General features: G+C 43.8%; 1 protein-coding gene across 12 annotated transcripts in view; it reads right to left on the reverse strand.

The window, feature by feature from the left end:
* The window catches only part of LOC128342526 (uncharacterized), a 138,959-nt gene that overhangs the window by 37,179 nt on the left and 82,544 nt on the right, over nt 1–19,236 (reverse strand). For 11 of the 12 annotated variants that reach the window (XM_053289897.1, XM_053289900.1, XM_053289892.1 and 8 more), the window contains 3 exons: nt 16,758–16,950; nt 12,053–12,111; nt 1,875–1,967 (listed from right to left, as the gene is read on the reverse strand). In XM_053289897.1, the coding sequence (XP_053145872.1) occupies nt 1,875–1,967; nt 12,053–12,111; nt 16,758–16,950 (345 nt within the window). Of the gene's footprint in view, nt 1–1,028; nt 1,181–1,874; nt 1,968–12,052; nt 12,112–16,757; nt 16,951–19,236 lie in introns of all 12 variants that reach the window. The other variant, XR_008315046.1, reaches the window with a different exon arrangement.

Genomic DNA, 19,236 nt, shown 5'->3' on the forward strand with positions numbered 1-19,236 from the left:
TTTCCCTTAATTTTCTGAACCCCTGCCAGCAATTTCTCTAAGCTACCTGCCCTCAAACACTACCGCAAGGATTGACTCCTCTGAGACCAAGATGATTTTGCGGGTGGGGGAAAGCACCAGCATTCAGCCCTAATGGTGGATAGGTCCTGGATAGAATATAGACAGTTAGAATATAGACACAAACAATAGGCTGTTTTTTCAGCAGTGGTGTAGCAAGGGGAGAATGGGCCCATGTCCACATAGTGAACATGGATGGCTTCCCCTCTCATAGTAACACCCTCCCCATGGTGGTGCATGTGCATGCGCAGTCCCCACTCATTCACCTCACTGTCGCGTCCACTCTGCTGCCCCATGTCTCATGACTCCCCTTCCCCCAGCACTCCTGCTTGCGCCTTACTGGCTCCCAGGCCCATTCTCCTTCCACTAGGGCTACTGAGAATGAGGGCGTATGCGCGTGCTGTGTCTCCATCAGGGTCCTTGTGCACTCTTATTCCCAGCAGCTCCGATGGAAGGAAAATGGACCTGGGAGCTGGCAAGCAGCAGCAGCGCTCGGGCGATGGAGTGAGAAGCCCTGCCAGATGCAGTGGACAGTTTGGGTTCTTGGAATCCATCCATCCAGTTGTAGCTCTGCCCTGTTTTTCAGGGACGTCCATACCACTGCGTGCAATGCATATGTTCATTTCTGTGTCCTATTACAATATCTGGTTTTGTAGTCCATCACAACATACTCTAGAAAAGCTAGGTCCCAGTGTAGCTCCTCCATGAAAAGATAAGGGAAATATTCCAACAGTTTCTCCAGTTAACAAGGATGGAGCAAACGATCCCTACATAACTAATTGCCAGCTATTTATCTGGTTGCTTACTGGCTTATTTTAATATCTAACATAAACCACATCAAGAACTCAGGCCAGACAACAACACTAAAACCAGAACAGCTATAACAGAAAGAATAAATTCCTATCATTCTTCTTCCTGTATTATTGCACAGTTAATAAGTGACTGATGCTGGATCAGCACTAGGGCCTCACAATATTAAGGAAAATTACTCTGGCCTCACTGCACTCATCCGCACTATCTCCAACTAAATTCCACCTTTCTTCTGACAATTTGCACTGGACAACACATACGTGCGAGATTCCTCACTGCAGTGGAGAAAAATTCTATAAGATGGGGAAAAAACCTGCAGGTGAAGAGAAGAGCTATTTGTGGAAAATCCTATGGGCTATTCATTGAGACACATTACAAATGATGAGATTTAGAACAGAAATAAAGAAGACTTCCGTGGTTTGCATGGTTAACAAGGATTGACCAAATAATCCCTAACTAGCAATTAATATTTATAATGTATAATACATATTAATAATTTATTAATATTTATTATGTACTTGTTTTGTTGATTACCTGCTTGTTTTGTTTGCTTTCTAGCCTAAGCCAAAGCAAGCAGGACAGAAAGAAACAATAAAGCCACAGTCCAATAAAGCCAGCAATGTCTTAAAATAAAATATTGGCTCAAAATGACCTAGCCTTCTTAATCCCAGCTTCTTATGGGTCAGAATTCTCTGGGCCAACAAATAGGTAGGTTGGCATTTCATATTCCAAAGGTAGTAATGAATAAATTAAAACTGACAATGTGTAAAAAGAAAAACAAAGTGTGTGTGTGTGTGTGTGTGTAGGCCTTTATTTAATAAACTCAATGGACTAAGATGAACTTCAGTGTATTATAAGTATTCTTTAACGAAATAAATAAATACAAATCCTACTATTCATGTACATTAGAATAGAAATTTTCTATCACTTGCACCGAATGATGAACAATTGAATTAAAATAATAAAAATCCAGAGTACTTCTTTACATGTGTTAAACAAAAAGTTACCTTAGTTGCTGAAAAAACTCTTTTGTGCTTTGGTGTTCTTATCTTTCTGAGTCCTAAACTTTCCTTTCCAAGGAGTTTCTTGGACACAGGCATCTAAACATAACAGACACAAATTATATGATACATTGTATAAAAACACATAATCCAAATACCTATTCTTATAGACATTACAGAGGCACAATAGTGTTTCTGAATTAAAGGTGAGACTATTTTCCTAAGGAAATTTGCCTGACATTTTTTACCTTCCAGTATACAAAACATCCTATAGCATTAGTCCTACTGACTTGAAATTTCTTACAGATGAAGTACATGAGAAACACGGTGCTCTGCTGAAATTTGGCAATGATTGGTCTGAAAATAGCAGAGATGACAGTAGCTAAAAATTTCTCCTATGTAAGCAACCTAAAGTCACAGACAGTTTACGATGCACCCAGATCAATGAAGACACAAGGCAAGGCATGGAGTTAAAAGGGCCACAACTTTATTAATTAGCAAGTTGCAATCAAACTGAAGGGGACTGGCACTCCACCCCCCTACAATATGGTAACAAGAGACTTGCTACACAGGGTGCAAGTCCCACCTAAAACACACCTTGGCTCCAGACATCACCAGTCCTGTGACAAATGCTGCCCTTCTTAGCTGACCTAAGTTCAAGGCACTTGTATAAGGCATCATCCACCCACAAGCCTATAAGACTGGTGATGCCTCAGCAGCACAGAGGAAGCCCCCAGCCAGATCTAGACAGTGACTCTTCATCACACCAAACATGTGCCTTAAAGTGCTCACCGACCTCATACAACCATTTTTATTCAGCACTGTACCTGCTGTATAGTAGAAACCGAGCTAACTAAGGGGAAATAGTGTGAGGTCAGCAATAATAACTCCCATTTGGCCAAACTGATGACAACCAAAAGAATCCTACTCAGCCACACAATGGGAAGACCAGGCAAAGCTCCCACTATGCCCAGGGAAGGGAGGGAAGGGTTGCTTCTCCCAAACAAGTCAGTGTTGACTCCTGGTGACAACAGAGCCCAGAGGTTGTCTTTTTGTAGAATACAGGAAATGTCTACCATTGCCATCTCCCATGCTGTATGAAATTAAGCCTTTCAGGGAGGCGATTCTCATGATCGGTGAGAAGAGCCATAAGGGGGTTTGCGGGGGCTGCCCACACAACTGCTGGCTCCATCATAGAGCCGGCAGGGGCTGTGGGGATAGGGGGCCGCACGGCCCCTAGAAGTTCCAGGATGCCCCACACAAGCGTGCAGGGCATCCTGGAGAGATCCATGAGCCAGGGAGGCTGCTTGCTTGCAGCCTCCTGGTCAGGGGTCTACTCGTGTGTCACTGCGTACCACGGCAACACATGAGCAAAAAGACGTGGTTAATGGAGTGCTCACTTCGTTAACCTCATCTTAGGAGAGGGGTACTTAGTGAGGTTTGCTGCTGGGAGCCACACAGCTCCCATTGTAGCACACAATTGCCCCAAAGCAAGCTAGGCTCCCTTAGCCCGCTTTTGGGCGATCGTGAGAATCACCTCAGCATCTTCCTATATTGCTGCTGCCCAGTATAGGTGTTTCCCATAGTCTGGGAAACATACCAGCAGGGATTCAAACTAGCAACCTCTGGCTTGCTAGTAAAGTCATTTCCTCGCTGCATCATTAGTTGGTACTTGTATATTAATTATTTTACTGATATGAAGTGTTTTGTTGTAGTAGTTTTTGTTTTCATTTGTCGCATGTTTGTAGGGGTTTGGCCAGTCTGGTTCAGTTCAACCACTGAACTAGGCTGAACCAGTTCAGGGGACATAATTGTAAAGGGGAATCCAGTGAGTATGCCCCTTTACAAGTAAAGGGGCATTGTAGAGGGGCATCCCCTAGGTGGTAGCGGTGGTGAGAGGGGAAAAAAGCTACTTACCCCAGCAGGCCAGTGCGGCTGCCAGAGCCACCATTTCCCCTTCTGGTGTGGCAAGTGCGCTCCCTCCTACTTTACTGAGTCATCAGTTCAGTGGTGACTCGGTTCTAACTTCCGTGCATGGATGGAGGTAACAAAAATGGCCTCCATGCATGTGCAGAGGCCAGAACCAAGCCGTCGGCATGCAAGTGACTCGGTAACGGAGGGGGAATGCACTTGCCGCACAGGCCAAGGTAAGCAGTTTCTTTCCCATCATGCCACCTCTGCTCAGCCACCCCCATTTGTCCAGAACTGGTTTGCCTGAACTGGGTCCCCAGTTCGGTCCGGGATTGAACCTCCATACCAGTCCCGGTTCAAGAAAAACAGGTTCAAGATTAACCATTCATGCACACCCTACATGTTCGTTTGTACTCTATTGTAATGGTCTATGGCTACACAGTAAAATGATCTATCTATACAGAATGTGTCAATGGACCCATATTTATACAGTTTTTCAGATATTAAATACTCATACTGTAGGTGAGGCCCGTCATTGACCAGGCAAAGCCATTCTGCGTAGATTACACTGCTAGGAAAGTTCAAGAAATGAAATTCAGGAGGCACTCTAATATCATGGGGGTACCCCCCCCCAGTCCTACTAAGCTGCCTCATTGTGGCGGGAGGGGGGGCGTGTTCCTGGAAGGGATAAGCGAAGTACGCCAGGAGGTATACTCCCAGTAGGGTCACCCAAAATGCAGTCATCCAAGCTGCCCAGCTAAAGCAAGCAGGCACCTATATTGGGCAGCAGCAATATAGGAAGGTGCTGGAGGCAGACGATCACTTCTGTGACAATGACAAAGGCATCATTTCACACTGCGCGGGAGAAGGCAATGGTAAACCACTCCTGTATTTTACCAAGAAAACCACATGGATAGACAAGATAGAATAATTGTCGATGTAGTGCCAGATGATGGGCCCCTCAGGTTGGATGGTACTCAACATGCTACTGAGGAAGAGCTGAGGATCTTTCAGAGTACCAATGGTGTTTATGATGCGGTTAGACTAAAGCCTTATGGATGTCTAGCAGCTGATGATACCATGCGGGAAAAGAAAATCTGAAGCTGCAAAGACAGAATTACAACGGGAATGTGGAACATAAGAAGCATGAATATGGGAAAGCTCAACACAGAGAAAGATGAAATGAATCAACTACAGATTGACATCTTGGACATCTATATTATTAATTCTCCAAGATGGGCCATGCATGGGGACGTGGTAGAAAGGAGGCGATTGGCTGACAGAGTTTGCAAGCAGAAGCACCTGATTGGGCAGTGGGGATTCCATGCAGATAAGGAGAAGGAGTGAGTGAGTGGGTGGGCTGTGGGGTGAGTGGGCGGGCTGCAGGGGGAGTGGGCGAGCAGGCGGGCTGTGGGGGGGGAGCGAGCGAGCAGGTGGGCTGCGGGGGGAACGAGCGGGCAGGCTGTGCGGGGAGCTAGCGGGCGGGCTGTGGGGGAGAGTGTGTGAGCGGGCGGGCTGCAGGGGGGAGCGAATGACTCAGAGTGCTGTGGGGGGGAGTGAGCCAGCGACAGTGCTGCGGTGGGGGGGAGCAAGCCAGCGAGAGTGCTGCGGGGGGGGCAAGCCAGCGAGAGTGCTGTGGGGGGGAACGAGCCAGCGAGAGTGCTGTGGGGGGGGGGAGCAAGCGAGCAAGAGCGCTGCAGGGGGATGCCACAGGCTCAGTGCACAACTGCACAGACGCTCTGTGTGGGGTCAGCTCGTTAGTGAATTAAAATGGACTGGTATGGGACACATTCAGTCAGAAAATCACTACTCAGGACACGAAAACCAAAGAAGGGACTGTGTTGCTTTCATAGTCAGGAAGGCTATAGAAATGACAGTATCTGGGTACAATGCAGTCAGTGACCGACTAACATGGACAACCCTTTAATATGACAGTTCTTCAAGTCTATGCCCCAATGGCTGATGCAGAAAGAGAGGAAGTTGATGAGTTTTATGCTTAGCGGTCATGGGATAAGGGGACAAGTACATGTGTGGATTGCTAACTGGCTGAAAGACAGGAAACAGAGGGTAGGTATAAACGGAGAGTTTTCACAATGGAGGGAAGTAAGAAGTGGGGTCCCCCAGGGATCTGTACTGGGACCGGTGCTTTTAAATTTATTCATAAATGATCTAGAAGCAGGGGTAAGCAGTGAGGTGGCCAAATTTGCAGATGACACCAAACTCTTCGGGGTAGTGAAATCCAAAACAGATTGCGAGGAGCTCCAAAAGGATCTCTCCAAACTGGGTGAGTGGGCGACAAAATAGCAAATGCAGTTCAATGTTAGCAAGTGTAAGGTGATGCAAATCGGGATGAAAAATCCCAACTTAAGGTATATGCTGATGGGATCTGAGCTGTCGGTGACTGACCAGGAGAGGAATCTTGAGGTCATGGTGGAAAGCTCATAGAAAGTGTGGGCTCAATGTGCGGCAGCTGTGAAAAAGGCCAATTCCATGCTAGGGATCATGAGGAAGGGGATTGAAAATAAAATGGCTAATATTATAATGCCCTTATACAAAACGATGGTGTCACCACACCTGGAGTACTGCGTACAATTCTGGTCACCACATCTTAAAAAGGACATAGTAGAACTTGAAAAGGTACAGAAGAGGGCAACCAAGATGATCAGGGGCCTAGAGCACCTTTCTTATGAGGCAAGACTACAACACCTGGGGCTTTTTAGTTTAGAAAAAAGATGACTGCGGGGAGACATGATAGAGGTCTATAAAATCATGCATGGTGTGGAGAAAGTGGAGAGACAGAAATTCTTTTCCCTCTCACACTACACTAGAACCAGGGGTCACTCCAGGAAATTCATTGCCAGGAGGTCTGGGACCAACAAATGGAAGTATTGTTTCACACAACGTGTGATCCACTTGTGGAACTCGCTGCCACAGGATGTGGTGACAGCCAACAACCTGGATGGCTTTAAGAGGGGTTTGGATAACTTCATGGAGGAGAGGTCTATCAATGGCTACTAGTTGGAGGGCTACAGGCCACCTCCAGGCTCAAAGGCAGGATGCCTCTGAGTTCCAGTTGCAGGGGAGTAACAGCAGGAGAGAGGGCATGCCCTCAACTCCTGCCTGTGGCTTCCAGTGGCATCTGGTGGGCCACTGTGCAAAACAGGATGCTGGACTAGATGGGCCTTGGGCCTGATCCAGCACGGCTGTTCTTATGTTCTTATGCTCAGGTTCAGTCTGAAGTTGACAGGACATGCAAGCAAGATGTGATGCTGGTGGCTGGAGACTGGAATGCCAAAGGTGGAAAAGGTAAGGAGGAAAACACAGTCGGCCTATATGGCCTAGGAAACAGAAACGGAGCAGGAGAACAACTTCTTAGTTTTTGCCAAGCCAATGATCTCTTCATCGCTAACACATTCTTCAAATAACCAAAGTGGCGCCTATACACATGGACATCACCAGATGGAGTACACAGAAATCAAATTGATTACATTATTGGTGCAATGAGGTGAAAGAGCTCAGTTATAACAGCAAAGATGTGGCCGGGGGGCTGATTGTGGAACAGATAACGAACTGCTCGTGTGCAAGTTCCAAGTCAAGCTAAAGCAGAAAAACAAAGCTATACAGCTTCCATGATATGATCTTGAGAATGTACCCACCATTTTCAAGGAGAACATCAGGAACTGCTTTGAAGTTCTAAACCTCATTGATAGGGAACCAGAGGAACTGTGGAATGAAATCAAAGAAGTTGTTAAGGACGAATGTGAAAAGAGACTGCCAAAGACCAAGAAACTGAGAGGTTCCAAGCTCGAACTGGTATGTTAAGGGCTCCAAAGGAGAGAAAGTAACTGATGCAGAGAAAATCAAACAGAGATGGAAAGAGTATACTGAAAATCTATACAGCAGGGACATCCAAGATACTCTAGAAGATATTCCCTACCTACAAGAACCTCTAGTATGGGAAGATAAAGTTAGATCAGCACTCCAGTCATTACCAGGTCGGAAGGCTACAGGAATTGATGGAATAGCTACAGAAATATGGCAAGCAACAGATGAAGAATCAGTCAAGGTTCTAATCAAACTATACCAGCAAATTTGGAGAATGACACAGTGGCCAACAGATTGGAAGAGGTCAGTCTACAGCCCCATACCAAAGAAAGGAGACTTAACAGATTGTGGAAACCATTGCACAATATCCTTAATTTCACATGCTAGCAAAATAATGCTCAGGATCATCCAATGCAGATTAGAGCCCTACGTGGAAAGGGAAATGCCAGATGTTCAAGCTGGTTTCAGAAAAGGCCGAGGAACAAGAGACACCATTGAGGATGCATGCTGGATAATTGAGAAAGCCAAAGAATACCAGAAAGTAGTCAATATGTGCTTTATTGACTACAGAAAAGCCTTTGATAGCATCAACCATGTCAAGTTGGAATATCCTTAGGAAAATAGGCATCCCAGAACACCTAATTGTTTTCACGAGAAACCAATACACAGGACAGGAAGCCACAGTCCTGATGGGACATGGTGAAACAGACTGGTTCCAGATCGGCCAAGGAGTAAGACAAGGCTGTATACTTTCGGCTTATTTAATCAATTTATATGCTGAACATATACTGAGAGAAGCTGGATTGAAAGAAGATGAGCATGGTTTTAAAGTTGGAGGAAGAAACATCAATAACCTGCGCTACACTGATGACACCACTCTGATAACTGAGAATGTGGATGATCTGCAAGCTCTAGTAATGAAAGTCAAGGAGCACAGTGAAAAAATGAGACTATGACTAAATGTAAAGAAGACTAAACTAATGACAATGGGCACAGCAACCAGCCTCAGGACTGATAATGAAAGAAGTGGTGGATAGCTTCTGCCTTTTAGGATCGATCGTCAACAGTAAAGGATCCAGCAGTCAAGAAATATGCTGCAGACTAGCACTTGGTAGGGTTGAAATGAAGGCCTTGGAAAGGATATTTAGATGCCATGACGTGTCTATACTTACAAAGATTAGAATAGTTTGGACAATGGTTTTCCCTGTGACACTCTACGGATGTGAAACTGGACTTTGAAGAAGCAAGATAGAAAAAACATTGACGCTTTTGAACTTTGGTGCTGGAGAAGATTTTGAGGATACCATAGACAGCCAGGAAAACAAACAAATTGATCCTAGAACAAATCAATCAAGAATTTTCACTCGAGGCACAAATGACCAGGCTCAAGCCATCATACTTTGGACACATTATATGAAAACCCAGCTCCCTTGAGAAGTCCATAATGCTGGGAAAAGTTGAAGGGAAGAGAAGAAGAGGACAGCCAGCAGCAACATGGATGGACTCGATTATGACAGCAATGAATGCACCACTGAGAGATCTTAAAGGCCAAGTAGAAGACAAATCCTGGAGAGAATCGATTTATGTGGTTGCTAAGAATCAACACTGACTTGGTGGCACTTAATCAATCAAATCAATAAATCAACATTCAAGAATACAACGGTAGTGCTTGACCACAATACTGGAGTGCTTTAGCAGTAGCCCCAGAATTGGGTTTCCTTAGCTAAACAATCCACTCTCACATCAGCAGTGGATGGAACAGCCTGTGTGTGGGGAGTGGGTATTTAAAATCTAACCCTCTTCACACAGCAGCTGAGACGTGGGGAGAGGGGCTATTTAAACTTTAAACCTCTCAGCTGCTGTGCAGGGAGGCTTAAAGAAATGGATGCAAGAGGTGGAAGTGGATGGAGCTGCCTGCGCCTCTTGTGCTGCTTCTTTAAATCTCCCTGTGTGCCAACTGAAAAGCTAAGCGGGAAGAGAGGCTATTGAATAGGGATGTGCAGAAATTGATTTTTTTGATTTGATTTGTACCCAAATCGAATCATTCCCCCCCCCATTTGTTTTGGGTCTGAATCTAGCCAGCTAGCTAGATTTGTTTTGTCCACAAATCTCCTGAAACAGGTAGATTCGGGTATATATCGCTTTGTGCCCGAATCGATTCAAACAGACAGCAGGCACAGGCAGTGATTGTCTCAGCAGCAGGAAGGGGGTGGAGAAAAAAATCCCTTCTCTTTTCCTCAGTCAGGAAAGCAGGAACAAAATGCAGAGTTATGAGTGTATTTTAAAATTGCTATTTTTAGATATATGTATATGCTTATTTTAGCAATAGCAATAGCAATAGCACTTACATTTATATACCGCTCTATAGCCAGAGCTCTCTAAGCAGTTTACAATGATTTAGCATATTGCCCCCAACATTCTGGGTACTCATTTTACCGACCTCGGAAGGATGGGTCAACCTTGAGCCCCTGGTCAGGATTGAACTTGTAACCTTCTGGTTACAGGGCGGCAGTTTTACCACTGCGCCACCAGGGGCTCAAGGGCTCAAAATAGCATAATATTTTAAGGATATTATGCTATTTTATGTCATTTACCACTGTATATCTTTCTTTTGGTCATTGACCATAAATAAAGTAATCTGAATCTGCAGAGAATCCACACGGGCCGAATCCAGCAGGACTTTTCTAGTGTTCTTATGATTGTTCATTCAAAATTTGGTATCTGTAATTAACTCAGAAGTATGACTTACTTTATTTTGCAGAAACCAACCAACCAAACACTTCTTAAAATATATATAATGGATGTTACATAAACAGGTTGCTCTTAGTTTCTTCACACAAACAACATCTGGGACACAGTAGGTCCACCCCAGTAAGAGGCAGCAAAGCCAAACAATTGAGGCAAACATCATTGGGGCACACATTACCACTCCAGACTACTTGTACAGGCAGCAAAGAGCTGCTAATACTGCAAGTGGATGCGATGTTGACTCATTTTGCTGGGATACTGAGTGTGGGATACTTCTTTATATTCAGGACTGAGTTGAAGAGATATAACTCAGAGACCTCGGCTGTTTCCTGAAGTTCTTCAGTCCTGTTCACAGGGGTGGAGCTTTCCTCAACAGGAGACTTCCGTGAGGCAAACTGAGAATCAACACACACACACACACACACACACACACACATATCATATGGATGTTGCAATCAGTTATTTGGCAAAAGTACTCATCAGATTTCTATAGTGGCATGCAAATAGCACAGTCATGGTGCAACACAGAACTCTGTGTAGCTGCTGGATCCTGGAGGCAGAAGCTGGATACCAGTGCCCCCACACAACCAGCCTTTGAGATCTATTTGTATGTTCTGTAGCCTCCATACCCTGCCTTCTCCCAGGCAGACCCCAGAGAAAAAATTTAAAAGATGATGATTATTTTCCTTCCAAGTCCTTTATTTTATTCACCATTGCTTCCATCTTCTGAGACCACAAAACAAGTTTGAGTGTAATATAAACAGAAAGTATCATCTTCACTCCTACCACCCAGGACGGAGTAGCAGAGTGAAGCTTGATCTAAGTGCTGAAGGAGTATGAGTGAATCTTCAGTCATGCAGTAGCTGATGTAGGAAACCTAGGTCAAGAAGCTTGTCTCTTAGGCTATTGACTGTGCCTCTCCTATTGCCCTCTCATCGGCTATCCTCAAGCACATCATGTCCCAAGAGGAATGAAGAAAGTCTTTGAGCAATGCAGTCTATGTTTTGGGCAGTATACAAATATACTAAATAAATAATAAATACATAAATAAGATAAAGAACCTGATACATTTCTGATGCTTGCCTTCATCTTGATGCTAAAGCCTTGCCCTAATTCCTGTTTCAGTATCTTGATGTCTTCTGTTACAATACCACACCTAGTCTGAACCTGTGCCTTTCTTTACACAGTAATTGTCTGATTCCTAGTACAGCTATGCTTCCACATTCTAATTTGTTTACCCATATACAGTGATATTTACAGTAGTAAACTGTTTAGGAGTCTTAAACTAAAAACCATACACATTTGAATTAGTGGAAAATAATTATTTAGGACACAATTCAGCCAAACACAAGCACTATTTTAGGTCAAGGGCTGACATGCCATTCAACATACCATAGGTGGTTCTTCACCACCAATGCTGCTGTCTTAAAACAATGCCAGTATGTAAAATTGTGCAATCACTGTTCCATGAAACTACAGCCATTATTTCTGATGGCTGCAGCATCATGCAAGCATGATTGCATCATCTTACATAGTAGCACAAGAGTGCTCTTGTGCAACAGGACTGATTTTATTTTAGATGCCTGTAGCGCTGTGCAGTAGATCAGCTGGAGATTACAAAAGAAGTTAGTTATGCTCATGTCTAATTCTCCTATTGAAATAAATGGTATTTACAGGTTTTAAAAAAGGATAACAAGTACCTTGACTTTACTGTCTTTCTTGGAAATCTTTTCTTTTCTTTTCTCATAAATGAAAGAACCTGTAAAATTGATTTTAAAAACTCACACATAATCCATTTTATGTTCTTGCATCATGTACCTGAAAATAAAGAGCTGCATGCAGAGGTGGAGCTATAATTAGGTGGAAGTGTTCAAAGAACATGAGCCGCCCAGCATCTGGGAGCCTCCCCCCTCTCCCTATTGGTCAGCTACCTACTCCTGCCCTTGGCTGTTTACTCGCAGCTCGCCACCACCTGACCTGCCTCTCCACTTTGCTACATACACCCAATGGGGGTCTTCCTCCTTCCACCCAGCCCAGGAATGGATACAAATGGAGGATGCATATGCATGTCTTTCATTTGCATCCAGTTCTGGGCCAGGCAGAAAGAGGAAAGTCCCCATTCGGGGCTTTCTTTCCTCATTTCCCAGCACCTGGGAGCCGGCTGCATGTAGAGCAGTGAAGTGATGCGGTGGGCTTGAGTGGTGAGCATCATTCCTACAGACTGGGAAGGATGTCCAGGTGGTTGTTGAGGTACTGGTGGCAGGGTCACCAATGGTAATGGGGCACATAGACAGGGGTAGGAAAACACAGGCCCACCCTCCCCTAGCTATACCCCTGCTTGCATGTGAGAGGTGTCTTCTGTTCACAGAAGGGCTGTTTTATACTTCACACTAGCAAAATGAAACAGTCCAAAGACACACTTCCATTTCTGAAAGCTCCTGCACAAACAAAAGCATGTGAATTACTACAGAAGCTGCCTTCTTATAGCACTGCACAAAACTCTTCTGATGCTGTAAGCACTTGCACAAGTGATTGTAGAACAGCACCTGCTTCCACGTGTGTCTGGAGCCAGCCCAAATACATGAACGGAGCTTTTATTGAATATAACAGATGGCTATCAAAACAATGTTTTTGAGAATGCAACACCACTGAGTCCACTGGGATATTTTATAATAAGTATACTTATTTTCTTGACTCAGGCTGCATGACCAAACTATTTTGATCCAAATGAAAACTTACTTCGCTCATGTGGCATCAAATGTTTGCCTCTCCCAGCCTCAGGGTGAATGCTAAATTCCAAAATGGAAGATAACCTGTTTTGTAACGATATTATCATTGGCATAGTACAGATGGAGCTGAAGTTAAGAGAGAGCGGCTTGCCTAAGTCCACTTAGTGAGTTTATGACTGAGCTATGAAGTCTAGCTCATAGCCTTAACCACTACATGAATGGCCATTAAGCAAGCCAATACTACTTTCAAAAAAATTATACAGGGAAATGGGTGCCGATATCATTATGATGATTGGCTCTTTCAGCATCCTATCATTATAAAGCCTGAAAAATCTACTCATAAAACCAAGACAATTTTTACTAAGCATAGGGAATTTGCCATGGAGAATCTATCTTGTATAATCTGACCACATTTCAGAAACTTCTAATGAAGAGTGGCTGAATTATAGCTGTTCAAAATATTTGCTTCTAATCAGGCCTCTCATATGGATTCTGACATTATTTTTTGCCCCCCAAAAACATATTTTAGAATTCTCCTTTTCCCAATTTAGATTATGTCCACCTTCAAGGATATTGTAATCCTATGCCTTTAGCTAGTTTGGTAAAAATCTGTGAGGTATTCCTAAAGTAATAACATTTCAAGATTCCCATTTTAAATCACTTGTTGGACAAAAGGTGCAATCATATCTATATGGTAGATGTAATATACTTTGGTGGACCCAGCAAATGAGAGTGAGTGGATTCATGGTGTCTAATTGAAAATCTTATTTGCTATCATAGAATCCACACTCAGAACACCTCAAAAACAACAGAACCCTGTACGCCATGGGTTAGCAACCCATGGGGGTGGTTGGCACCCTATATGCCATACACCACCACTCACTCTGGGCCACCCCAGCACCCCCCAAGTGCACTTATGGGGCTGCTGAAAGCTCCATTATAGTTTATGAGGAAAAACCTTAAAGACGCGTAAACTTCAACAATTCACCAAAAATCAGCCCTCTGCCCAAATCCTTTGAAAAAATTCAGGTAGCTTCCTTGCCCCTACCTGGCCCTACCACCAACCCCACACTGCTCTAGGCCACCCCTTTGCCTCCGACGTGAAGCTATACATTTGCTGACACCGCCATGCTTCTTTATGGAGAAAAACCTTAAAGACGTGTAAACTTCAAAAATCACTTAAAAATCAGCCCTTTGCCCAATTCCTTTCAAATAATTCTGATAGCTTCCTTGCCCACCCTAGGAACTACCACCCACCACACTCCACTCTACAACACCCCTTTCCCCCCGACGTGAAGCTATACATTTGCTGCAATCCTAATTATTCTCTATGAGGAATTCAAAAATACTTTAACAATTCACCAATAATCAGAGGAGTGTCCAATTGCCTTGGGGTTTTTTGGGTGGTAGGCACCCCTGTCTGTCCACCCCACTTTTGTGCCCCTAGGTGCTCCACAATAGGGGATATGGACTGGTTCGGGTCCCATTATACTCTATGAGAAAAATAATTAAAAATATTTCAAATATTCATTAAAAATCGTAGGACTGTCCTATTGCTTCAGGGTTTGGGTAGTTATTGGCACCCATGGGTGCTCCACAACAAGGTATAATGGCCTGGTTCGAGTCCCATTATATCCTATGAGAAAAAAATAATAATAATTTTCAAAAATTCATAAAATATCGTACGAGTGTCCGATTGCTTTGGGGTTTGGGTGACAGGTACCCCTAGGCGCCAGCTACCATCCTACCAATTTTTGGGTGTCTGAACTGGTCCTAACCGGTCCGAACTGGTTCGAATCCGAACCAAACCAGGGGGTGGTTCAAACAAAACCAAAACCTAACCACCCCCTCCTGGTTCGAACCCGGTTCAAATCTGAACAGAACCGGGCGAACCGGTTTTGTGCACATCCCTAGCAGTACCTGGAGTATCACTGGTTGGGAACACCTGCTCTATAAATGCATACTTCCCTTTAGTTTTTCAGCTCTAATCTGTTTCCTCTGCAGTTTTCTCTACAAGTTGGGGCTAGGTGTGCACAAAACCAGTTTGTCCAGTTAAGCTCAAGTTCAAACTGGACTCAAACTGGTCATGTTTGGTTTTGTTGCATTGAACGCCCCTCCCCTCCAGGCCCAGCTTGAATTCGAGCCAGTTTGGGTGTTCTAAACATTTTTTTTTTAAAAACACCTAATGATTTAACTCACTGTCGTGGGTCCAGCAGCCTCAGGGGGTACTGGCACAGCCTCAGGGGGTGCTGGTGTGGCTGCAGTCTCCCTCTCCCCTGGTGGCCTCCCCCCAGTCCTGCAAGGGCCATTTCGGACTGACCCTTTTCCCGTTGGTGGATGCCATTTTGGAGGCCACCACGCATGCTCTCTGGCCATTTGCATGGTGGCGCCCAGCCCGACTCGAGGGTGAGCCTTTGAGTTAGACCTGTTTGATGGTGAGCCAGCTCAACCTCAAGCCGGTTCACACATCCCTAGCTGGGGCAAAACTAAAGATGCAGTCAATGCAGAATCAATGTTTTGAATATCAAAGCATGCATCCTATTAAATTCCTGATTCTAACAACCAACCTGCCACATAGCTTATCAAGCTCTACACTGTGATCCTATGCATTTTTAGTAAAGACTCAATTTGTTTTTCTAAAAAATTAGCAATCACTTTCTAACAACTAATCTCGTGCAGTTTGTCTGCAGCATCAGAGTTGTCTTGTGCATCTGGAGTTAACCTAAAAATAATAATAATTCAATCATAATCAGAACATCAGACTTGCTCTGCTCCTCCTTTCTAAATATTTAATTAATTCATTTTTAAACATAATCAGCCAACCTGCTGCAAAGGCTAATCATGTATATTGCAAATCTGATGGTCTGAGAACATACCCACTTCCTTCCTCTTGTTGATTTGTGTAACCTCATAAGACAGACACTTACTCCAGTGTCTGGTTTCCCACAGCGCTCCCCCCTCATGTGTGTGCGCGCGCACACACACACACACACACACACACACACACACACACACACACTCTATCTATAAGGTAAATAATAGATTTAGCTAATTTAAAAAACAATATTAAATGGACAGTCCCCTGCTAACTGATTAGAGAGGTACCTTTTTAAAGTGGTGATTCTCTTTATTTGGCAGGGGGAGAACAACTGGCCCTATCCATCCCCAGCACAACATCCCTCCAGTGGCTATTGCTGGTGTCTATATTATGTTTCTTTTAAAGATTGTGAGCCCTTTGGTGACAGGGAGCCATCTTATTTATTTATATCTATGTAAACCGCTTTGGGATCTTTTGCTGAAAAGCAGTATATAAATACTTTTTGTGTTCATGTTTGTCTTGATCCCCTTACATACAGTCCATCATGACTGACATGCTCTCTAACTCAATGAAAGCATATAGGGAGAGCAGGAGGTCAGCGGCCATGGTCTCCACAGTGTAGCATCAGTGTTGCTCACATCCTGCACAAGAAGAAGATTGGGACTGTGAGGCTATAGTGTGTGCTTATAGCTTACATGGAAGTTAAGGTGGCCAACTTAATTTTTTCCACTTTTCTTGGTGCATAAGTGAAATTGTAAGTGCCTTAACCCTTCCCTTAAATGGAAGGTTTTTTGATATTAGAATATATATAATATTTTGATATGCAATAAAATAAATACTAGAAAAATCTTGCAATACTTATGTTTAATGTTGACACGAAGGTCTGTTTTTTGTCCAGAGTGCTGACATTGTCCAAAGTGCAAGCAGACTCTGGCATTATTTCTGGAGCTATAGCTTCTGGAGCTATTTCTTCATTGATTTGTTGCTGCTCTTTGATTGGAGTTTCTTCTAACAGCTCCACAATGGCCAACTCACTTTCTGCTTCAGCAACCTTAAAAAACAAAGAAAGAAAACAAAATACTAGCTTTCAAGAAGGGAAAAACCCCTTCTATCCCAACCTCTTTCTTTGGGCCAAACAACTTGCTACATTAAATGAGTAATTCAGTCTTGTTTTGGTTTTTTTAAAGTACAGCTGTGGGGAGGCCAATAAGGATTGATATCATAGTGCACAGGAGGTTATTTTCTGCCATGTTGCAGCTCCAATGAAAATTGTGCCAATGAAAAGTTCCATTTTGAAGGTGCCCACCAAGTCTACATTTAATCAGATGTCTTTGGTTGAGAGTCACACTGAGGATAGTGGAATGTAGTTCATAATTTTCTCACCACAGTCATATGAAGCTGACACCTTAATAGACTACCTTCACAAAGATACAATGTTTAAAGTTCCTTCCTTGATCAGAATGATTTCTACAAGGTAATCTGTAAGGCACTTTGGCTGCAGCAGTGGGTCTTTAACTCCTGGTGGGAAAAGTCTATGTGTCTGCTGTTCAAACAGCTTTGAGAATGTGTTGCTGAAAAGCATGATATAATAAGAAATGATTAGTTACTGTTCCCTCTGCCATGGATTCCTTTCTGATTGTCTTGCTGTGTGTGAGATTCAGATCTATGGTTTACTTTTGCTCTGCCTATCCTTTACCTTGGATTTACCTCTGTATTTCTGGAATGTGAAATGGGCACATTCACAGAATGTTTTCTGTTCCAGAATGTTTTCATGCTTAATTCAGAGGCAATATGCCATTCACTGCATGTGAGTTACAGGGGAGCAAGGCAGCAGGAGAGGGGAATCCACAACCCGCTCCTGCTTGTGGGCGTCCCAGCTGCTGTCTGGCTGCTCACTGTGGAACACAGAACAGTGTGCTGGGCAAGGCCTCAGCCTGCCCTGATCACAGCAAGCAGGTATGCTTTTAGTTTGGGTTAAAAGCTTCTAATCATTTTAAAACCAAATTTTTTCTGCAAAGGCAAGAAAACCTTTGTTATAAACTACAAGGACTCCTGTTGTGGTTGCTCAATGAAGACAGTTTACAGTTTATGTGGATTTTTATTTGTTATAAATAATAACTCTGTTGTAATTGGGTAATGAAAACAGTTCACAGTTTTAAAATATGTGGATTTTTATTTGTTATAAATGATAAGCATACTCTTGTTGTAATTGCTTAAGGAAACTCACTTAATGTTTTAACCATGTGAATTTTTATTGGATATTGATTTAGAACACTGCAGTTTCTGTTGACTTTTGCACTACCGTATAAGTGCATCAGGCTGCAAATTGTTTTTAAAATGCCATATAACCTGGACTACCCTCATTTTTGTGATCCCCCACCCCCACTTTAGGCTGGCTGTGAGTCTGATGCCAGATTACTGCTATTAATATTAACAAGTAGAACAAATGTCCCAAAATTTTAAAGTGAGAATTGCTCTCCCAGCAAATCTAGGAGCATTAGCAAAAATGCCCCCTTAGTCATGGATAAAAGCTGTTCCTTGACAATCTGGCTCTTTTAGAGCGATACAAGCTTATTTTCTTATCTATCACATGAGTGAAAGAGAGGATTGCTCTGGTTTGAAAATAGCACGAACACTTTCTAAATACCCAAGATAGCATCCATATTAGTCTTGTGCTTACATAAGGGCATAGTGCACAGTCATTGCACACACAAAAACTCACCTCTGTTCCAGTCTAGTCCTTGAGGCTATTCTCACGACCAGCCGAAAATGGGCTAAGGGAGCCAAGCCCAGTTTTGGCTGGTCGTGTGCTGCAATGGGAGCAGTGAGGCTCCTGGCAGTGGCAAGCCCGCTTAAATGCCCCCCTTAAACAAGGATAGTGGAACGCATGCTCTGCTAACCCCATTTTTCTGATCATGTGTCTGCCGCGGCTGCTTGCAGATGCAGTGGACACACTCGGGGCGGGGGGTGCCCTTGAAATACACTGTGCACTCGCATGGTGCATTACTGGGGCTCCAGGGCCCCGGAGCTGCCAGGCAAGGCACAGGCAGAGGGCAGGAGAGCCGCCGCTCATCTGCGCCACTGATCCGCCCATGCAGGAAACCCCCTCAAATCGTCTGTGGGGAAGGGAAGGTAAGCCCTCCTTCCCCACAGTTAACCCTGGCAGCTCTCCTCACTGACTGTGAAGAGAGCTTCCTTGTGTACTGCCTGAACAGCATCACGGGTTTGGTATGCATGCAAGTAGAAAGCCAGGTTAATATTGTTAGACTTCCTGTTGGTGTATGTAACTCTAGAAGAATGACTTTGTCTATGCTATTAGATGAACTAGAAGCCATGC

Source organism: Hemicordylus capensis, chromosome 2, assembly GCF_027244095.1.
Source record: "Hemicordylus capensis ecotype Gifberg chromosome 2, rHemCap1.1.pri, whole genome shotgun sequence".
Classification (NCBI taxonomy): Eukaryota; Metazoa; Chordata; class Lepidosauria; order Squamata; family Cordylidae; genus Hemicordylus; species Hemicordylus capensis.